Source organism: Populus alba, chromosome 3, assembly GCF_005239225.2.
Source record: "Populus alba chromosome 3, ASM523922v2, whole genome shotgun sequence".
In the NCBI taxonomy this organism is placed as follows: Eukaryota; Viridiplantae; Streptophyta; class Magnoliopsida; order Malpighiales; family Salicaceae; genus Populus; species Populus alba.
Genome location: NC_133286.1, coordinates 20,238,527 through 20,261,827, shown reverse-complemented (window position 1 = coordinate 20,261,827; position 23,301 = coordinate 20,238,527). Strand labels below are relative to the sequence as shown.

At 38.5% G+C, this 23,301-nt stretch overlaps 2 protein-coding genes across 2 annotated transcripts; both read right to left on the bottom strand.

The window, feature by feature from the left end:
• Positions 1-1,060: 1,060 nt before the first annotated feature.
• LOC118054710 (uncharacterized) lies at positions 1,061-6,254 on the bottom strand. Its single transcript, XM_035066382.2, has 9 exons — positions 5,762-6,254; positions 4,665-5,172; positions 4,271-4,568; positions 3,935-4,179; positions 3,521-3,684; positions 3,217-3,432; positions 1,975-2,692; positions 1,547-1,844; positions 1,061-1,460 (listed from the first exon to the last, which is right to left on the bottom strand). The coding sequence occupies exons 1-9, from the start codon at positions 6,100-6,102 to the stop codon at positions 1,222-1,224; spliced, it is 3,027 nt and encodes a 1,008-aa protein (XP_034922273.1). The 5' UTR covers positions 6,103-6,254; the 3' UTR covers positions 1,061-1,221.
• An 8,848-nt stretch (positions 6,255-15,102) lies between these two features.
• Positions 15,103-17,562, bottom strand: LOC118054712 (protein SUPPRESSOR OF GENE SILENCING 3). Its single transcript, XM_073408282.1, has 3 exons — positions 16,054-17,562; positions 15,647-15,944; positions 15,103-15,561 (listed from the first exon to the last, which is right to left on the bottom strand). The coding sequence occupies exons 1-3, from the start codon at positions 16,195-16,197 to the stop codon at positions 15,176-15,178; spliced, it is 828 nt and encodes a 275-aa protein (XP_073264383.1). The 5' UTR covers positions 16,198-17,562; the 3' UTR covers positions 15,103-15,175.
• Between the last annotated feature and the right edge of the window lie 5,739 nt (positions 17,563-23,301).

Below are 23,301 nucleotides of genomic sequence, written 5' to 3'. Positions count from 1 at the left end.
AATTATCATATTTATCGGGTTTTAAAAAATATGGTTGGGATGGTGGGGTCTTATTTGGATATATTTTGAAGAAAAAAAGGGCAATCGAGTCATTGACCCGACGGAGGTGGCTTTTCCTCCTCTTATCTTTTAAGTTTTCACCAACCAGCAGTCCATATTATTTTATGTGCAACTTGAATTTCCAGCCGTTGGATCTCTCCTTTCACCTGCTGAGAAAACCGAAAAAACATACAGAAAAAAATATATATTATGATTAGTGTTTAAAAATATAATTTAAGCAACCACTAACTACTTTCCATGGAAGAAATAAAATAATAGTTGGCAAAGTTATATGCAGCAATTAAATGATATGATTGGCATGCAAAGTGTTGTATAATCCACACCACCTAATCTTGTTAGGCTAGAATAATTCGTATGGCCGTGATGCAATAGCGTTTACTTTCAAGACTCTTTTTTTATTTATTTAAATTCTAATTTTTTTGGGGGGAAATTAAACTAATTAAAATAAATATGTAGGAGAAAAAATGTATTTTTATTTTCCAAAATTGTATTTTTTTTTTAATCATTTTTTTCTTATTTATTTTGAAAAATAATTATTTTGTTTTTATCACAAGCGTGCCTTTTACCATAAGAACTTGTCATGATCTATAAAAGCAATATTAAACCAAGAAATAAAAAATAATGTCTGAATAATTTTTATGGAATTATATGAAAGAGTAAAATAAAGCATCCACAAAATAATATGTTTTTATAGTCAAATTCTAAAAAATACTGGATTCAGAAACCAACCCTCCATCTTCATTTCCCAGAAAAGAAAGGGATAGCTCCCAATATTGTATCCTTGTATTTTACTCCCCTTTACAAGTTAGTCCTTTCTTTAAGTGTTCATTGATAAGATGTGAGTTGCCATCAATTTAGTTATTTTTCCTTCCAATTGAAAGAAACAGAGGAAAGCTTCGTAAATTTCTAAGAACTTAATGGAGCTTTTAAGGAACTAACAATGGACTAAGTTATGGTTTCTGAAACTAGAGGGACTAAGCTATTATATTGATAAAACATCTTGGACTAAATTAATATTTACTCATTCAAAAATCTAACACGCCTTACAAACCTTCATCCACATCATGGGCATGGCAGATACAATCTTTAACTTCTATATATATATATAAGAACAACACACACAGACACAGTGGCCACTTTAATTTAAAACCATTACCCCTTCTATGTTATGTTCTTGCTGCAATTTAATTTTTTTCTCAAAGCATCAATCTCTTTCACTGCCTTTTCCAGGCTCTCCCTCATTATGCCATTTGATTCTTCAAGAAGTTCTGCACGCCTTTGTTCTTCAGCTACCCTGTTGTTCAGCCAGATAAGCTTGTTATTGTCCTCCTTCATTTGCTTGATTCGGTTCACAACCATATCTTGGTATGATCTGATTCCATACTTCAGCTTGGGTTTACCTACAGACCAATTTACACAACATGTTATAACATGATCCGTTGGCAGAATGATTATGTTCAAAAAGTACATTTCAAGCAGACAGAACCTGTTGAATACTGGTTGAAGAGATCCACGTCTTTTTTATCTGCCATGTAACCGTGAAGTTGGAGCTCCCAACTAGGTAGAAGGTAGAGTGGACTTCGATTCCAAACATTTCTACCTGTACCTTGATCAGAAAAATGTCTATCCAAGCGCTCTGCCTCTAAATAGCCTCTTGCTGAGCCCTCAAAAATCAAAATACTCATACCACAATGTCCATCCGAATTGTATGCTTGTTGAACCTTCTCGATACCATCATATGAGCTGAACAAGTCAAGGAGTTCCTGATCTGCTATGCCACTCCGCTGAAATTTAATTTGATACAAGCAAACACTTGATTAGATCATAACCAGAAATAATGTTTCAGTTACGAACACAAACCACCACTCTTGTCATCATTTCATGCCATATCCTAGGGAGAAAACATGATTGTACCTTATTGTTCTCGTCTTTTTTAAGGCTTGCTGTATTCCTGACAACAACCATAGGAGGCCAAACAACCTCACGATCCTTCTTCTTATCATTTAGACCTTTCCATTTGCTCAACACTTCACCAGCAGAGCTTTCAGAAGTTCCCTTTTTGCTGAAGTTCGTTGTCAACAGATGTGCGAGTTTCCGGTGGAGTTTACCCCCTTCTTCAGTGTCTTTGGCATGTGATATCAGGGCCGGCAGGCCCTGGTACCATTGGATGGCACCAGAAACTTCTTTGCATGCAGGACAGTAAAACTGCTCAATAGGTTTATTGACATTCACAGGTGCCACTCCCTCGGACAATCTGCTCTTCTTGCTATCATCCAAAGCTCCTCCGTTTCCATTGCTGACCAGCAATTCAGAATTAAGATTAAGTGGAACGTCTGAATTCTGATCCACACCTTTATCTTCCTGTGCTTTAGTATTGGGACTCTGTAGAGTACCCACCGGTTTTGCAGCAATGCTTTCAGCCCCTTTCATATACTCATATCGTGTTGAAGTGAGACTAATAATTTTCGCTTTACCACGACTAACTGGTTCTGTTTCAGTATTGGGACTTGGGTTATTATTGCTGCCACTGGCATCAGCAGTAAGAGGATTGCCAGCGTCATTTCTAGAACCCTTGTCCATACTCAACTCTTTGCTGCATGACCATTGATTTTCGGACAAATTGACAGTTTCGCTGTCCAGTTGTTGTAAGCAAAAAATTAGTCAAAACTTAGAACACAGCAGTTAATGAAAAAAAAACTAAGTAATTAAGTAATGACCCTGAATCTCAGTAACTCATTCTTTTTAATAATAGAAAAAGTTCATATATCTCTTTCCCTTTATGTGAATTATTGCTGACTAAATGTGGAGATTTTAAGAAGCATCACTGCTGGAATTCATTCGTAAAGTCTGACTGGAAAGTGGAAACTTGTCAGAAATCCTTTGTGAGGATATTGTTTGTCTATATTCAAGCTATAATGATGTTTAGACCTTAGCATTCAATGGTAAATTCTAATTCCTTATCAGTTTATCAGTAAAATAGTTAGGTCTCCTCACTACTTTACACATTAAAGTTCTACTTGACAAGGCCTGTTGGTATGTAAAAAGCTTAATTTAGTTACATCATCAACAAGCTCATATAATAAAGACATACTGGCAGTAATAAAATCTTGACAAAGTATTTAATGTAGGATACTCTCATATCTAAAACATACTGACCTGCAGCCTAAGCAAAATATCTGACCAGAGGTCTCATTTCTTATGATCTGATCAGTTTGTTTCCTTTCCAGGCAAATCTCACAGGTACTTGTAGATGATTCACACTTTTCTTCCTTGAGTTCATCTTGTCCTCCATGTTCTTCTAGTAGCTGACCTGTGTCAGATGCTTCCTTTTCTTTCACTTCATTCTCTTCGATCCTGGCAGTTTCTTGCACTCTGTAGCAAGAAATGATGGAATGAAGATAACCTTACTGAAAGGAAAATATGAGATTTATATTTTGCAATCAAGATGCCAGTTATGTACCTGTATTTTTCATCCTGAGTATTTGAAGGACTTCCATTCGATTCACGGACATTTTCATGCTCCTCGTCTTTCTTGGAGCTCTTAAGATCCCCTCCCTTCTTACCTCTTTCTTCAAGAATAATCTTTATTTGGCTGTCCTTGAAACTTGGTTCTTGAAAATCCATCTTAAGAAAAGAATTGTTAAGATCAGTCAAAATAGCTAAGGGACATGCAGATAAAGGATTAAAAGGTACTACCCTACTGCCAAGTATCAGGTCAGGAATATTAAAGTAACTCATCATGAATAATTAACGTAGTTTCATGGATAGTGGTGATTGTTTAACCGCAGAACTATCAGTAAAAGAAAGTAAAAGGTCAAGGTTCGGATTTACATTAACCAAGACATAAAGTACAGATGCATTTGGCAACTATCACCTCTTCCATGTTCTGTTTATGCTGCAATTTAATTTTCTTTCTCAAAATATCAATCTCCTTCCTTGCTTTTTTCAGGCTCTCCCTCATTATGCCATTTGATTTTTCAAAAAGTTCTCCATGCCTTTGTTCTTCAGCTACCCTGTTGTTCAGCCAGATAATCTGGTGATTGTCCTCACTCATTTGCCGGATCCGGTTCACAATCATCTCTTGGTATGATCTGATTTCACATTTCAGCTTGGGTTCACCTACAGAGCAATTTACACAACATGTTATTATATGATCTGTTGGCAGAATGATTATGTTAAAAAAAAAAATTTCATTTCAAGCAGACAAAACCTGTTGAATACTGGTTGAAGAGATACACGTCTTCTTTCTCGGCCATGTAACCGTGAAGTTGGAGCTCCCCACTTCGTAGGAGGTAGATTGGACTTTCATTCCAAACAATTCTACCTGTTCCTTGATCTGCAAAATGTCTATCCAAGCGCTCTGCCTCTAAATAGCCTCTTGTTGAGCCCTCAAAAATCAAAATACTCATACCACAATGTCCATCCGAATTGCATGCTTGTTGAACCTTCTCGATAGCATCATATGAGCTGAACAAGTCAAGGAGTTCCTGATCTGCTATGCCACTCCGCTGAAATTTAATTTGATACAAGCAAACACTTGATTAGATCATACTCAGAAATAATGTTTCAGTTACAAACACAAACTACCACTAACATGATTGTACCTTGTTGTTCTCGTCTTTTTTAAGGCTTGCCGTATTCCTAACAACAACCATAGGAGGCCAAACAATCTCATGATCTTTCTTCTCATCGTTTAGACCTTTCCATTTGCTCAACAATTCACCAGCAGAACTTTCAGAAGTTCCCTTTTTGCTCAAGTTCGTTGTCAACAGATGTGCGAGTTTCCGGTGGAGTTTACCCCCATCTTCAGTGGCTTTGGCATGTGATATCAGGGCCGGCAGGCCCTGGTACCATTGGATGGCACCAGAAACTTCTGTGCATGCAGGACAGTAAAACTGCTCAATAGGTTTATTGACATTCACAGGTTCCACTCCCTTGGACAATCGGCTCTTCTTGCTATCATCCATAGCTCCTCCGTTTCCATTGCTGACCAGCAATTCAGAATTAAGATTAAGTGGAATGTCTGAATTCTGATCCACACCTTTATCTTCCTGTGCTTTAGTATTGGGACTCTGTCGACTACCTATCCGTTTTGCAGCCATCCTTCGAGCTCTGAAACACAGCAGTTGATGAAAAAAAAACTAAGTAATTAAGTAATGACAAACTTTTCTGTTTCGGAAAACAAAAATTAAAAGAAAATTCTGCCTAACTGAACATCCAACCTGAACTTCAGTAAATCATTCTTTTTAGTAACAGAAAAAAAAATTCATATATCTCTTTCCCTTTATGTAAATTGTTGCTGGCTAAATGTGGAGAATTTAAGAAGCATCACTCCTGGAATTCATTCGTAAAGTATGATCGGAAAGAGGAAACTCTGTAGCAATATTAGGAGAGGTCATAATAGTTCAATTTGGATGAGTTAACCCATTTGAGAGGATATTGTTTGTTTATATTCAAGATATGATCATGTTTTACCTTAGCATTTAATGGAAAATTCTATTTCCTTATCAGTTTATCAGTAAACTAGTCAGGTTTCCTCACTACTTTACACAGTGAAGTTCTACTGGACTAAAGGCTATATATGCAAAAAGCTTTTTTTTTTTTTTTTTTGATAGTAATCGAGAAAAGCTTTATTTAGCAACATCATCAACAAGATCATATAGAAAACTGTAGGATATCCTCATCTTTAGAACATACTGACCTGCAGCCTAAGCAAACTATCTGACCAGAGCTCTCAGTTCTTATGACCTGATCAGTTTCTTTCCTTTTCAGGCAAACGTCACAGGAACTTAAGGATGATGGTTCAACCTCGTGCTCTGAAATTGCTTCCATATTGGTCCTGGACGGAGGTGACACGTTGCTTGGTATATGACATCCGATCGAAGAAGCCTTCAGACCCTTTTGCAACAGTAACTTTACATCAAATTCAGCATCTACCGGATCTAGCAAAATCTCATCTCCTGATTCAGTTTTGCGTGAGAAAGATGGAATGTGATCATAAATCCCCTTAAGAAGACCAGAGAAGGCTGCTTTTGTTGCCATGTTGTTAACTTATCACTACAAAATTCTGTCTTTACCCTTTGATCTTCTTCTCTCACAGATGGACGTACTGGTGCCTCTCAACCTTTACTTAATTAAATGTCTATCAAACACTTACTTCTGAAGTTTGCTCTCGGGCAACTTTCCTCGAGAGTTTAACACTTTTGGAACACGGATTGACTTGCTTTCCACGGCCTTCTCTAGTCAAGGAGGTGTAGGGTCAAGCTGTTATTTTCTCTTCTACCATCTTTTAACGGCGTGAGAACCAAGCGAGCCCATGTATAGCTCTCTCAAGAAAGTTTCTCGATACTGCACTTGAGGTATTCCCCAGCAGTTAAAATAACTTGTTTTTTTTCTTTACATTTTGGGTTTAAATTTTACTGTGTATGCATGTCACCCTGTGGTGCCTTATATATTTACTGGGTTTGCAAGATGTTCAGTGAACCGTGAAATTAGTCGTAATATGCGCAAGCTGGCCCGGACATCCACATAAAAAAAAAAAAAAAATGTTTCTCGTTTACCCACTCCGTTAGGCTTGCTAACACATGCAATAGGATCTACTAGTATTCTTAAGTAAAAAAATTTATCTCAAGGACTAAGATTATGTTGGTAGCACGTTAGAGATTGATTCTTAAAATATTTTTTTTAATTTAAAAGTATATTAAAATAATATTTTTTTTTTAATTTTTAATTTCGGCACATTGAATTGATAAAAAAATATTAATTTAAATTTTTTAAAAAAAATTCAAAAATTTTAAAAAAATACGATTAAATTTCAATACGTGAATAAAGATTCCAAAAACAATTATGGCACAAACCGAATAAAAATCACCGTTTAGACAAACAAATCCAGTGCAAAAAAACGAATCTTATCTACTCTTTTTTATAAAGCACAATCTTGATCAGGACATAAACGCTCACATCTTCCTTTCTTGTTCATCCCCTTCTGCGTTCATGTCTTGCCTGAATTTGAGGCTTCCACCAGCTGAGAAGGCATTGAACGAGTTTCACATTCATGCAGTGGCGGAATTAGAAAATTTTAAATAAAAAATAAATTATTAATAAATACTTGATATTATATTTTATATAAACATGTGTTATATATAAAGAAATTAATTTAAAATACATGCACTAACTCATGTCAAGTAAAATTAATTTAAGAATATTTTTTAAAATAAAAAAGACTTATATTATAATTATTCTTTTCAATTTTTTATATTTTAAAACTGTTTCATAATAACTTTATTCTTAATTGTATTAAAGATATTCTTTCTAAATATATACAATTAAACTTTCATTTATCTATTTCTATATCTTCGAGAGATTAGTGAAATTATTGGCAATAATTCTTTGTTGACTTGTTGTTTTATACAAGTGGGTTAAATATAAATATTAATATATTTTTTTATTTTTTTATTGTGTCTTTAATTTTTTAAGTTGTTGAGTACTTTATTTTTAATTACTAGTAAGTTGATCACCATTATTTTTCATGTGAAATTCATAACAAAATACATATTAATTCATCAAAACTCATTTCAATTCATATTCATATGCATATAATATTTATTCATGTACATATTAATTTAAACAAATCTGTAAATTATAATAAACTCTAATATTTTTAATAACTAATTATTAAGAATAAAACTAAAATTAGATAATAAAATAAATAGAAAAAATGAAAGAAACTCAGCTAAAACATAAAGCATAAAAAGATTACGTACTTAACTAATTAATAGTTAGGATTTGAAGAAATTTTTTATAAAAGGAAGATAATAATTAAAAAAAAAGCTTGGATCAATTAGTAATTAATAAAAAAAATTAAACTTGTTAAGTTATTATATTAAAATTCTAATTATATATATATAAAAGTTTTAATTAAGGTAAATTATTTGGGTACAAGAATAAGAGGACGGGATATAAACTGCAAGCAGCCACTGCATATACTCTCACTTTCTTCATCTGGCTGTCATTATTATAGCAGTTAAAAAGAAGGGATGATGGAGAAAAGTTCACACAAATTAGATATACATAGTCTAATTAATTAGCTTTTATGCACCGTGGCGGAGCCACAAAGAGGGCAATTTCCCCCTTAATCCCCATTGTGGTTCCGCCACTGCATCCAAGCTTCAAAGCAAACTGCATGAACTCAACGTGTCCTAATCTGTATCAAGAAATCGAAATATCCAACCAGCAGTATTAACAGCACTGCTTCATTGCAAAAGCTGTTCGACCTCAATATCCTATTTGAATCAGAAACGTACGTGATGGAAACAGAAAGCGGCTTGTATACCCGCCTCGAGCACTTCTTTTTATATATTATTGATAAGCTCTTTCGAGAGCCTGTCAGTAGCCGTGAGTTGGTGGCTAAGTTTCCGCCAACTACGAAGACCATGAAGATTATTGATCACCAGGCAGCAACACCAGTAGCGCCAGCGGGAACGAGCATGGAAGGTGAGGTCAATATAGGGGAAAGAGGCTGTGCAGCGGATGACATGCGGTGGTCTTTGGGATTTGCATCTCCTCGAATGCAAGGAATTGGCGAAAGAGCCGAGCAGTTCATTTTGACATTCCCGGCAGAGATGGAGATTCAGGAAACTCACTTCTGAAGTTGTTTCTTGGACAACTTTTCCTCGAGAGGTTAACACTTTTGGAACACGGTTCGACTTGCTTTCCATGGCATTTTCTAGTCAAGGAGGCGTAGGGTTGTGCAGTCTATTTCGCCACTATTTTTTTCCTCTCTTTTGATGGAAACAGAACAATAGTGGCAATCCGGAAAAAAAAAAAAGGTCTCATTGAGGCTTGATCGACTTTCATATTCTTGTGATTAAATGGGTTGAGTTCTGAGATTTAAACATTTTTCATATAATTGAATCTTGTTTTTCATATTAGGATAAATTCTTATTTAAAAAATCATGTTTTTAATAAATAAAAAACTTGTTTTCCTAAAAACACAATAAAATTACATGAATAAAAAATGGGAGTTTCGGTTTCTTTTTGTTACAACAAAAGATAATAAAATATGAATACGTTTTTCTCTCTCTTAATTTAAATTATTTGAATGCTTATAAATGTTTATTTTAATTATCTTCAGTTTTTTTTTATTAAAAAAAACAATATACTGCCAATGCAGCTAAACTGGTTATTTTCTCTTCTACCATCTTGTAATAGCGTGAGAGCCAAGCGAGCCCATTTATAGCTCTCTCAAGAAAGTTTCTCGTTACCCACTGGGCTTGTTACTATATATATATCTATTTGTATTCTTAAGTAAAAAAATTAGCTTAAGGACTAATTATATACAGTTTCCCCTAATTAAAAAGAGTAAATTATTCAATCCCAGCGTGCTTAGCAAAATAACTGGTTAGTCCTTCTGGTTTAATAAACCCAACATTGTATCCTTGTATTTTATTCACCTTTACAAGTTAGTCCTTTCTTGAAGAGTTCATTGATAAGATGTGAGTTGCCATCAATTTAGTTATTTTTCCTTCCAAAATACCCTTTGGACTATATATTAATTGAAAGAAACATGGGAAAGTCGGTAAATTTCTAAGAAATTAGTGGAGATTTTAAGGAATTAATGATGGACTAAGTTATGGTTTCTGAAACTAGAGGGACTAAACTATTTATTGATAAAAGTGCGTGGACTAAATTAATACTTGCTCATTCAAAAATCTAGCACACCTTTCAAACCTTCATCCACATCATGGGCATGGCAGATATAATCCTTAACTGCTAAATTTGTAGTTTGTAGTAATCAAACATCCAAGAACAACACATACAAATGCCACAGTTCCTTAGGGAACTCTGATACGAGTTGCAGGAAAAACTAGTTCCGTGACCTTTGCGATACCGCGGGTTATTTTTATATATATATATATAAAATATTAAAAAAACTAAGATTTAAAAATCTTGGGTTTTTCTGCAAAACTATACCCAAAAGTCTTGGGTTTGGCTGCAATGCCTAACCTAAGAGTAATATTTATAATATTAATAATAACATTAAACTTGCATGATCCAAGTTTAAGTGAGCCTGACTGTAATACCAGGCCTAAGAATATTGGATGTGGGTCTGGCTATAAGATCGTGTCATAAAAGTGTGATAATTCAATAGATTAATTTAAAAGAAAAAAACAAGAAAAAAAAACCAACAGGAAAAACAAACTAATGAAGAAAAAGAAAAATAATTTGAATTAATTGGGTTTAATTCTTTAAATTAAGTTATCCCGTAAAACCTGAGATTCACATCATGAAAGTTTGATAACTAAATAGGAAAAAATTGACGGGTTTACCTAGAATTAACCGGGTTACCCCATCAAACCAAGTTAACCCGTCAAGCCCAGGATACATGTCATGAAAGTCTGATACTTAAATAAAAAAAAATTTAACATTAACAAAACTAAACTAAATAAAAAAAATTCTATAATATAATATCATATATCATATATTAATAAGTGAAAGGCACGGGAAAGCGAAGCGCTTTCCCACGCCTTAATAGTAGCCACAAACTTAGTTATCGTGCAACACAAGAATTCACAACTCAATATAATTGATATTTAGCATTACCGGTAAGCACAGTGCATTTCTCAGCATTTTAATCTCCTAAAATGCAAAGAAAGTTTGTGATTGATAGCAAGGCTTTCACATTCGAACTCTTTAGATCTGCAGTCTTCCTCTTCCTTGGGTTCATTTTGTCTTCTTCCTTCTTCTTCTACTAGCTTTACCCGTGTCAGCTACTTCCTCTTCTTTTCACTTCAGCATTAATCTTTATTTGGCTGTCTTCCAAAAATTTGTCTCGAAAACCCATCTTAAGAAAAGAATTGTTAAGATCACTCAAAATAGCAGAAAGGACGTGCAGACATTATGCAATTAAAATACTGTAAAAAAAACATTTAAAAGTGGTTAAAGGAATGCAGAAGGTGCTTTCCTACCGCTAGGTATCATGTCAGGAATAATTAGCAGTTTCATGGATAGTAGTGATTGTTTAACTGCAGAATTATCAGAAAAAGAAAGTAAGGGGTCAGGGTTAGGCGGGTTTAGGTTTAGATTTCTGAATGGTTGCCAAAAATGCTTACATGAACTCTATCATTTCTTACGTTAACCAAGACATTCGTCCCCAAGCATTTGACTGTTGGTGGGAGAAACCACTGGTGGTGGCTTTGAAACACTCAGAGGGGATAAAACACACTGTTTTATTATAAAATCCGAAGCTTACAATTAATTAACACAAAAGCTTAAACACACCCTCTCTCTCTCTTTCTCTTACAAGTGTTCCTCTCAATTCTCTCCACACACAATAACATAAACTGGGCATTCTATTTATACACAAAATCAGAATACGAAAATTCAACCTTCAAGTGTGAAGGCGGCTGTGGCAGCTGTGGGGGCGGCTGGCGGCTGGTCGGTTGGTGGCTGGTCGGTGGCAGCTGGTGGTTGCCTTCCTTGACCATTTAGAGGTTGAGTTTAATTCAACAAATCTCCCCTTTAAACTCAATCGAGAGATATCATGCCAAGCATGAACACTTCTCTCTTCAATGCCTTCTCTCTGCTTGTAGACCCTTTTGACACTTATTGCTTTCTTCTTTTCTGGTGGGTCCTTATCTGCATGGAAACAAAATAGAGTTGTATCTTCCATAACCTGAGTGGTATCGTACAACTCTTCAAGATTCCGCATCCTTCTTGGTCCTTCTGACGAGGATGCTGATGGTGGTGTTGATGATGATGCTCCTGGTGTGTTCCTCCTGTTGAATACAGGGAATCTGTGTACCGGACTTTGTGGTTCAGCTGCTGGTATAAACACCGGACTTTGTGGTTCAGCTGCTGGCACAATCGGTTCTTCTACAGGTACAATCGGTTCTTCGACAAGTACTGTTGGTACTTCTTCACCTTCAAGGATCAAATCAAGATTGATCCATTTGATTGCTTCTTGGTCATCACCATTCCATTGCCAAGATTTATCTTCTTCAAAGATAACATCTCTACTCGTAATCACCTTCTTCGTGATGGGATTATACAGCCTGTATCCCATCCTTCTTTCACCATATCCGACAAAGATGCATTTCTCGCTCTTATCATCGAGCTTTCTCCTTCTTGCATCTGGGATCTTTGCATATGCCACACAACCAAAGACTCGTAGATGAGTAACACTTGGTTTGTGACCACTCCATGCTTCTTTTGGAGTAACACCTTGCAAACTTCTGGTCGGGCAACGATTTAACAGATACACTGCACATGACACAGCTTCAGCCCAGTATTGCTTGGGCAGCTTCTTTGCTTTGAGCAAACTTCTGGCCATGTCAAGAATCGTGCGATTCTTCCTTTCTGCTACACCGTTCAGCTGTGGTGTATAAGCTGGCGTCGTCTGATGTTTGATGCCTTGTTGTGTACAGAAAGCTTCAAAATCATTGGCTGTATATTCTCCTCCTTGATCAGATCTCACTGTTCTGATCGTATAACCAGTTTGCTTCTCCACAATTGCTTTAAAATCTTTAAAACAATTGAATACTTCTGACTTCCTCTTCAGAAAGTATATCCACGTCTTTCTACTAAAATCATCAGTAAAAGTGAGGAAGTACCTATTTTGTCCAGTCGACATAGGCGTAATTGGGCCACACACATCTGTGTGTACTAACTCCAGTGGCCTCTTTGCTCTCCAATTGACTTCTTTGGCAAAACTGGATCTATGATGTTTGCTGAGGACACAACTCTCACAGACTTCTTCTGGATGATCAATGTGAGGCAAACCTTTAACCATCTTCTTGCTTGCTAGCATCTTCAAACTCGTGAAATTCAGATGTCCAAGCCTCAGGTGCCAAAGCCATTCTTCACTGTTGGTGATGGCGCTCAAACACCTTGTTGCATCATACTGGATGTTCAAAGGAAACATCCTATTCTTAGACATTTTCACGTAGGCCATTAATCTCCAATTGTTGTCTCTAATTGCCAGATGACAATTCTCCGAGTAAAAAGTATAGCCTCTCTCCAAAAGTTGACCTAAGCTGATTAGGTTCTGCTTTATGGCTGGGACATAATACACATCGGCGATGTAGCTGGAATCGCCATTCTTCATCTTGACTGGGATGTTGCCTTTACCTTTGAATGGAACCTTTGTGGTATCTCCAAAAGTAACTAGACCTTGCTTGGTCTCATCTAGATTACTAAATAACTCTCGGTAGCCGCACATGTGATTGCTGGCTCCAGTATCTAGATACCATATGTCCTCCTTTTTCTTATCAAGTCCTTGTTGGACAAGAAATGCAGTTTCTTCTCTGTCATCCTTCTCTACATAGTTGGCTTGCTCACGTATCTCCAACGGAGCTTTTCTTCTGCATTCAGTGCTATAGTGCCCAAATTGATTGCAGCTATAACATTTGATATTTCTCTTGTCACGGTTATTGTAACCGCCTCCTCTTCCTCTGGGAGTGAATGCTTGTTGTCCTCGGCCTCCTCTGGTGGTGTTTCTGCCACCTCTTCCTCTAAAACTTGTATTCCAAGAACCTCTTCCTTGGAATTGCTGAAATCCACCTCTGGATTGTTGACTTCCTGCTTGAGTGGTGTAGCCACTTGATGAAGTCTCCCCTTGCTCATATCTGTCCTTGAGAGACAGCTTTGCTTGTAAGGCATGCTCAATTGCCTTATCTCCATTTCGCTTTACGATCTTCTGCTCATGAGCTTGCAAGGAACTCATAAGCTCATCAACCGTCAACTTGTCCACTTCCTTGGACTCTTCAATTGCGACAACAACAAAATCGAATTTTGGATCTAGGGATCTCAAAATTTTCTCCGTAATTCGAGAATCGATGAGGGCTTCTCCATTTCTCCTCAACTGGTTGACTATCACCATAATCCTTGTGTGATAATCAGAAATAGACTCCGAGGACTTCATTTGCAATAACTCAAATTCACCTCGCAAAGATTGAAGATGAATCTTCTTGATTCTGTCAGCACCTTTGTATTTCTGTTGGAGAGCCTCCCATATATCATGTGATGTTTCAGCGGAAGCTATGATCTCGAATGTATCTTCATCAAGACCTTGGTAGATGATGGTCTTGGCTTTGTTGTCCTTCTTTCTGTTGACTTTCAAGGCTTGCTTCTGAGCCTCTTGTAAAACATCTTCTCTTTCTTTGGACTCTGGTTCATCATAACCAGTTTGTACAATATCCAAACACTCTTGTGACCCAAGAAATGCCTTCAATCTGATGCACCAACTATCATAGTTGTCTTTGGTCAGCTTTGGAATGAGTGTATGTGTACCTTCTGTAGTCATTTTGCTCTTTTAATGACTATATCGCCTTCTGGAAGCCGAATTTGGCCAAACGGACACTGTAGATCGATCCGGAATGGTCCAAATAGTAGGGAACCGGTCTGACTTTGTTGAAATCGGGTCAGAAAATGGGTGAACCGGTCAAAAAACCAATTCTGTACGGCGGGCGGTTCGCTGGGTTGAACCGGGAATATTCTGGGAATATTCTGGGGAATATTCCTTCGGCTCGGCTGAGGCTTGAAGGCGGCTCGGCTCGGCGCGAGATACGGCTCGGCTTTGTTGCTCGGCTGGACTCGGCGTATACGGCTCGGCTAGGACTCGGCGTATACGGCTCGGCGCGACTCAAAATATGGCGCGCGTGTGGCTCAGTCGTCTTCAACCTCGGGGCGCGTGGGATGCGCGTAGGCGATCTGGCTGAATATTCAGGCGGCGCGTGTGGGATACCCCGAACTCCGATTTGGCTGATTTTTGCGGCAGTGAGTTCGTCTTGATGAGCTCTACACTGTCGAATGATCAAAACTTGTTTTTGACAATTTTGAAAATTCGGATATACCCCAAAACACTTCTGTTTTCCGACGAACGGGGCTCTGATACCAATTGTTGGTGGGAGAAACCACTGGTGGTGGCTTTGAAACACTTAGAGGGGATAAAACACACTGTTTTATTACACAAAACCGAAGCTTACAATTACACAAAAGCTTAACAATTACACGCCCTCTCTCTCTCTTTCTCTTTCTAGTGTTCCTCTCTATTCTCTCCACACACAATAACATAAACTGGGCATTCTATTTATACACAAAATCAGAATACGAAAATTCAACCTTCAAGTGTGAAGGCGGCTGTGGCAGCTGTGGGGGCGGCTGGCGGCTGCGGCTGGTGGCTGGCGGCTGGTCGGTTGGTGGCTGGTCGGTGGCAGCTGGTGGTTGCCTTCCTTGACCATTTAGAGGTTGAGTTTAATTCAACATTGACAACTATTACCTCTTCTATGTTCTGTTCGTGCTGCAATTTATTTTCCTTTCTCAAAATATCAATTTCCCTCATAACCTTTAACAGGATCTCCCTCATTATGCCATTTGATTCTTCAAGACGTTCTACCCTGTTGGTCAGCCAGATACGCTTGTTATCGTCCTCAGTCATTTGCCTGATTCGGTTCACAACCGTATCTTGGTATGATCTAATTAAATATTTCAGCTTGGGTTTACCTACAGACCAATTTACACAACATGTTATTATATGATCTGTTGGCAGAATGATTATATTAAAAAAATCATTTCAAGCAGACAAAACCTGTTGAATACTGGTTGAAGAGATCCACGTCCTTTCTCTCTGCCATGTAACCGTGAAGTTGGAGCTCCCCACTTCGTAGGATGTAGAGTGGATTTTCATTCCAAAGAATTCTACCAGTTCCTTCATCTGCGAAATGTCTATCCAGGCGCTCTGCCTCTAAATAGCCTCTTGTTGAGCCCTCAAAAATCAAAATACTCATCCCACAATGTCCATTCGAATTGCATGCATGTTGAACCTTCTCAATACCATCATATGAGCTGAACAAATCAAGGAGTTCCTGATCTGTTATGCCAATCCGCTGCAATTTATTTCGATACAAGCAAACACCTGATTAGATCATAATTAGCAACAATATTTCAATTAGAAACACAAAATACCCATATCTGAGGGAGAAAACATGATTGTACCTTATTGTTCTCGTCTTTTTTAAGGCTTGCTGTATTCCTAACAACAACCATAGGAGGCCAAACGATCTCATGATCTTTATTCTCATCTTTTAGACCTTTCCATTTACTTAGCACTTCATCACCAGAAATATCAGAAGTTCCCATTCTGCCGAACTTCCTTGTCAGCTGCTTTTCTAGGTTCTGGTGGAGTTTAGCCCTTTTTCCTTTAGTGGTTTTTCTGGCATGTGATATCTGGGCCTGCAGGCTTGGGTACCGTTTGATTTTTTTTTTGAAAGATGTGTATATTATATAAGCGTCAAAGTCTGACGGGAATAGAACAAAAGCTACGCAATATCTTAATATGGCATAAAGTCATATGAAGGATAAAGCGCAACTTAAGATAAACCAAAGCAAAGAAAACCATACAAAATCCATCCAAATGAGCTGAAACTAAACATTCCTCAACAAAACAAAACAGAAAATACTCAAAGACATAATGGGAGAAGAAACAATATCAAGCCCATAGAAAAATGGTGGATTCAAAGCCAGGCAACAAATTCACTTGATCTCCGCACTCCTTGCTTAGCCAAACCATCTGCCATGCAATTACTTTCACGAAAGATATGAGAGAAGGTGATTGAAACAAAATATGCTTTCAGTCTATTAACATAGGAGAACAAATTATGATGCTTCCAGTGACGACTGAGAGGATTATTCATCCAGCGAATAGCATTGACAGAGTCAGATTCGATGATGAGGTGTTGATGGTGTAAATGACAATTAGATGCTGATAGATCAATGGCTTTCACAATAGCCCTTAACTCAGCAATATTAGAGTCTAAAATACCAACTGGAACAGAGAACATACCGAGCACATGGCCATGATGATTTCGCAGCACACCACCTATTCCAGAGGGGCCTGGCTTACCAAGAGAAGAGCCGTCCACATTCCATTTGAGCCTATTAATCATAGGAGGAGACCATATATTTTTAATCCTGAAAGAGTGAGCATTGGACCACCGAAGCAAGCCATCTGCCGATCTGATCAGATCTGAAGGGGAGTATGGAAAATCTGAATGGATAGCTTTTAGCCAAAGACATAGACGGGTGATAATAAGAAAAAAAAATTGAGTCATAATCAGGTGTCTTCTGTTGGAAAATGAGATCATTTCGAAGGAGCCAAAGAGACCATGCCACTGAGAAGAACAACATCAACCATGCCTTCCTTTGAAAAATTACCATGCACCATGGAAGACCATTGAGACCACATATCTGAGAAGCTCTTTGGGCAACACCAAACTAAACCCCACCATTTAATGATTTTGGACCAAATGAGCCAATGCTTATGGCAGTGAAGCAGAATATGGTCCACCGATTCTGCTTCAACAAGGCAAATAGGGCAATTTGATTCCGAGCTACTCAAGATACCTCTTCGAACCAACATACATCGGGTGTTGAGTCTGTTAATGATAGCCATCCAGCAAAAGATCTCTACCTTAGGAGGGACAATACCTTTTCCAAAATCCAGCAAATGAGAAGGCATTGTTTGTGGAAGGCTTTGGACTCAACAATCCGCAGAGAGATTTCACTGAAAATCTTCCTGAATTATTGTCCTTCCAAATTAGTCTATCCTCTCCATCTTTGTCCATGAGTACTATTGATAGGATTGCATATAGTTGATCAAGCAAGCCAATGTTGCGCCCCCGTAGTGGACGTATCCATGAAAAAAACCAAATCCACTCATACCCTTCCCACATTCCCATCTTAGCAATGGTGGCATCTTTGTCATTGGATAATTGGAAAAGAGTAGGGAAGTGATCTGCTAAACAGTGATTATTAAGCCAGCAATCAAGCCAAAACAAAGTTTTCTTGCCATTTCCGATAAGGACCAAAAGATTGCTCATTCACAATATCCTGCAACTTATTATTTCTCACACAATGATTGACAATCCGAGACCATGTAGTTGCAGTTCCTGGAATAGGAGCTTGCAGCAGCAGATTAGAGCAATTGGTGTTGTAGATGCTTTTGATCACACCCTTCCACATACTTGATTCCTCCAACCTAAACCTCCATAACATTTAAAGAGCAGAGCTGTATTTTTGTCCTTAAAGAACCAATCCCAAGACCACCCGCATGTTTTGGAAGAGTAACAGTTGCCCAGCTAACATTGCATATTTTGTGCCTTTCCGCATTTCCAGACCAGAGGAAGGATCGAAGTTTCTGATCAATTTTGGAGGCTACCGTAGTAGGCATGGGGAACATAGATAGGTAGTAGATGGGGAGATTGTTGAGCACAGATTTAATCAAGCACAAACGACCCCCAATAGATAAGAATCTGCCTTTCCACGAAGCCAACCGATAACTGATATTGCGCAAAATAGGGTTCCACATTGTAGCTCTGCCCAAGTTTCCACCGATGGGGAGCCCAAGATACATGAGGGGCAACTGATCCTGCTTGCATCTGAGAAGCTGAGCTGTGAAGGTACATGTATGAGCTGCTACACCCACACCCACAATACTGCTTTTTATGAAAATTGACCTTCAGCCCTGAGACAAGTTCAAAGCATAATAGGATACGTTTAATGTTCTGCATGCTATGAAGAGAGTCTGAGCTGAACATAAGGGTGTCGTCCGCAAACTGTAGGTGAGATATGACAAGCCCTGAATTGTCAATGTTTATACCCGAAGTCAAACCCAAATCACAGCCACGCTGCAAACATACAACTCAAACCCTGGACTGCAATGTTGAAGAGAAACGGAGAGAGAGGGTCTCCTTGGCGTAGGCCTTTAGCTAAGCAGAACTCCTCCGTGGGAGACCCATTAACAAGCACAAGACATTTTTTGCCCGTTGATATGCATTGCATTATCCACCCTCGCCATCTACTACCGAAGCCCATACTAGCCATGAATGTCATTAATATATTCCCATAACACCGAATCAAAGGCTTTATGAAAATCTAGTTTTGAAAAGATAAAGCTTTACCCTTTTTCTTCTTGATGAAAGAAAGGACCTCATTTGCAATCAAGACGCTGTCTAAAATTTGCCTCCCTTTGATGAAAGCATTTTTGATGATGAGAGATGACCTCTGGCATAACATGTTTCAACCTAGTTGCAAGAAATCTTTTGAGAAATCTTGTATAGGCTACCCACCAAACTAATAGGTCTGAAATCCGATAGCTTGATAGCACTTTTAATCTTTGGAATAAGAGTAACGAAGGTGCTATTGATACCTGCAGGGAGGAGATTAGTCCGATAGAATTCTCAACCATCTGGATAATGTCCTGACCTATAATGTTCCATGCTTTCTTGATGAAAGAAAGTTAATACCATCAGGACCTGGGGCTTTATTTCCATCACAATCCCACACAGCTGCTTTAATCTCTTCTGCAGAAAATGGAAATTCAAGAGCAGCCGAGGAGGAAGACTTCAGCCTTGAGAATTCTAGTTTTGAAACATGACGCTCTAGGTCTGTTCTGGTGGGAGTACAAGTTGCGGAAAAAGTGAAAGACAGCTAGCTTCACCTCATTTGGTTTAGATAGGATCTTTCCATCAACCTCCAAGCATGCAAGTTGATTCTTTTCTGTCTTGTTGTAGCAGCTAAATGAAAGAATCGGGTATTTTTATCTCCAAGCTTACACCACTGAATTCTTGACTTCTGATGCAGGCAGACTCTTGAGCTCTATACAGGATTTTTTGAGCTGGGAGGCAATGGATTTACTTCTAATCAGTTCATCAGTATTCAAGACCCTGCACTCATTTTGACGATCCATTAAGTCAGCTTCAAGTTCTAGTTCTTCAATTCTATCATTCATGTTTCCCATAGATGCTTTACTCCATTGTCGACATCTCTCTTTCAACATCTTTAGAGCTGGGACCATTTTCCTTGTACCAGATTTGGAAACCGCGATTGAGCTCCAGAAGCTCTGAATCATAATCCTGAAATCAGACGCAAGCCACCAGTAATTCATGAATCGAAAAGGTTTCGGGCCCCAATTTGTATGATCTAGCAACAGATGCAAAGGCCTATGATCGGATGAATATTTTGAGAGACCAAATAAAGAGGAGGATGGGAAAGCCTGCAACCAATCCCCCGAGAGAAATATTCTATCAATCCGGCTTGCCGCATTACCTCGAGACCAAGTAAATTTTCTTCCATTTAAGGGGAGCTCTATAAGATTACAATCATCAATGCAATTTTTAAATCTTGACATGGAAGATGTGATTTGTGAGCCGCCTTTCCTATCTGATGGAAATAAGGTTTCATTAAAATCACCCGCAAGACACCACGGCTTGCTAACACTATCCCTGAATGTAACAAGATAAGTCCACAGCTCATTTTTCAGGATCCCAATATTCGGAGCATATACAAAAGAGACTAGACAATCTAGATTGGATCGAGTGAAGGTGCCTTCGATATGCAAAACACGGCCATTCATAGCAACAGAACATCCAGAGACACAAAATATATTCGGATTCCAAATACATAAAATCCCCCCTGAAAGGCCCAATGAGGGAACTACATACCAAGCCTTAGGATGACGACCCCATATAGCAGTAATAGTGAAATCATTCAAAAGTTTCCAATTTTGTTTCCAAATACCCAGGATATGAAGATTAAATTTTCTACCGAGATTCCTCAAACATCTCTTTTTTTCTCTGCCCCCTAATCCACAAACATTCCATACAATTATACTACCCATATAAGTGATTTCAGAGACCATACCTTCAGACTATATACGGAAGCAAATCATGTCTTCTTCCTTAGGATCCACTCTTCCTGTTCTCGATCTAGGAATCCCTGCAGAGTCTGAGTCATGAGTGTGCTATCGTCATGCCCTTGGAGAATAGCTTTTCCAACTTCCCAGCAAGCAGTGGCTTCGGCCCAGTTATCAGAATGTGTAGGCTCATATGCTTCATCACCAACATTGGTGTCGGGTCTGTATCTTGAACTACTTGCCTCATCCTCACCAATCAATTCCTTACCAGATTTGATAATAGCATTTCTATTCTTTATCCCATTATCAGAAACTGAATATTCAACAATTACGGTCTCTGATTGCATACCGTTGTGTTTTCCCATATGACTTGATTTCCTCCTCCTAAGAGATTTTGTTCTGCGTGTGAGCTTTTTTGCGTGTTTTCTGAGGGATTTCCTGTTTCCTACTTCCAGAGCCGTAAGCTCATATGGATCAGCAATAGGAGTGATGAAGGTTGTAAAAGATGGCCCAATGCTTGTTGAATCACGATTGGTTTCCGATCCTATGCTTGAAGATTTCTGCTGTTTCTTACGGCCCATATTCTGTAGGAGTCCACTGTCATAAACGGTATGTTGATCCAGCCCATCCTTAATAGGAAAGCAAGAAACATGATGCACATCTACCTCTCCGCATGCAACTGAATCCACCTCGACACATACGAAAGGTACCAAGGCTAATCGATTATCAACTTCGGATGTACTCTCATTAGATAAACCTGCATGTCTACAAAATTCAGTAATTTCTGGGTAGAGGTACATCGGTGAAACTTCAGACCAGATGAGTGTGCTAGCAATCTGAGTTTGGGAGCCCAATAATCCGGTGAATTCATATTCAAATTCGGGTTTTTGTTTTGTCTCTATGTGAGTCGTTGCTGCTCTATTAGTTTCCTCACAAAAATCATCTTCGTCGTCATCGGATAGCACAGTAGTTGAACACAATGATACATCCATAGAGTGTTTGATTGTTGTGAGAGAGGGGATAAACTCACCTTTGATTTCTTTCAAACTGACCTCAACCTGCACTCCATCGAGCTGAAGCAATACTTGATCATGTAAAGGTTCCAGCGTTGTGGTTCGAATAAGAACCCTAATACCTGATATGGACCCCTGACTAACACAGGAAGTGTCGTATCCTACAATATTTCCCCAGCTCTGAAGCAAAATATTGATACAGTTTTTGTTCCACCCTTCCATTGGCAAACCAAATATGGAGATCCAAGCAAATCTGTCATATGCTCTAGTCCTTGTTTCCCACTGTCTGAGATTGCTGAATAGTGAATGCAGCACAGATACTTTATTCATTTGTTCTTGCATTGAGGCTAACTGATCCACATAGGTAATAATCACCTGACTAGCTCCCAAAAAACGAAAGCTCATAGCTTTGACACTTGATTTTAAAACTGTTGCCTCCAGTGTTGCTAAATCCACATTTGGCAAGATATTTCCAACTAAGCTCCTATGCAACCATTCCTGATCCTCAACCGTGGAGTTGTACTGTATCATTCTCCTCGTCATTGTGCCCATATATTGTGGTTTAGATGTGAGTACCTCAGCAAAGGATCTATTATCTCTGAACATAAGTTGGGGTTTATGAGGTGATGCAGGTTTGGATAGGGGTTTAGTAGGTGATGTTGTCGGGGGAGGTTTAGAGGATTGAAGCTTAGCTGGGTTCACTCTCAATTTATAGGAATCGAACCATACTTTACTAGCTTGGTCACAAATATCAATCACAGGCAATGGAGATAGTATGTCTACAAAACCAAAGCGTCGGCCAAGAACTGTTTTTCGTTTGGACAGAAATAATTTGATAACCTGGCCAAACTTGCCGAAAGTCTTTTTCAGGTCTTGATATTCCACCCACGAGGGGAATCTCTCAAAAAACAATTTTAGATGGTCAGTACCAGTAGGGGTATTAACATGAGATGCCAGACTAAAAGTTTTTGTGGGGTGTTCAGATGGAAAGACAGGGGAGGCGACCTTGTTTGAAGGAAAAAAGACAGGATAATCTGATGGATTTAGGTGATGAGATGTTATTGTGGGTGGTTGAGGTAGGGTCTGAAGATGCGTGAGGACGGGCATAGGGGGGTGGTTTTTGATGGGGGGTGCAAAGGATTCAGATGGCATAATTTGAGATATTTCAATTGTATATCTGGTCTGGATGAGAACACAAGACAGTTGAATTTAGTATTTTAGAAAAGGGTAATCTGACTATTAGGCTGTTGAGTGGGGGAGATTAGGGAGGAAGAAATGAGGCTGTGTGATGATGATTGGGTTGTGGGAAAAAGGAGGAAAATGAGTGATGGTCTTAGGGGAGGGGGAAACGGTGAGTCATATTTGTGATGGGGAGGCTGGTCTGGTTTACTGATTTGTTGTTGTTCAGCGTTGACTCTGTTGTGATTTGAAGATCTAAAGCAAGTTGAGCAAAGGTAGAAAACGAATACAACCTCAGATCAGCAACTGTCATCACCAAAAACCTCCACCCAGAAGACCTTAATTCTTCTCACTGGTCTG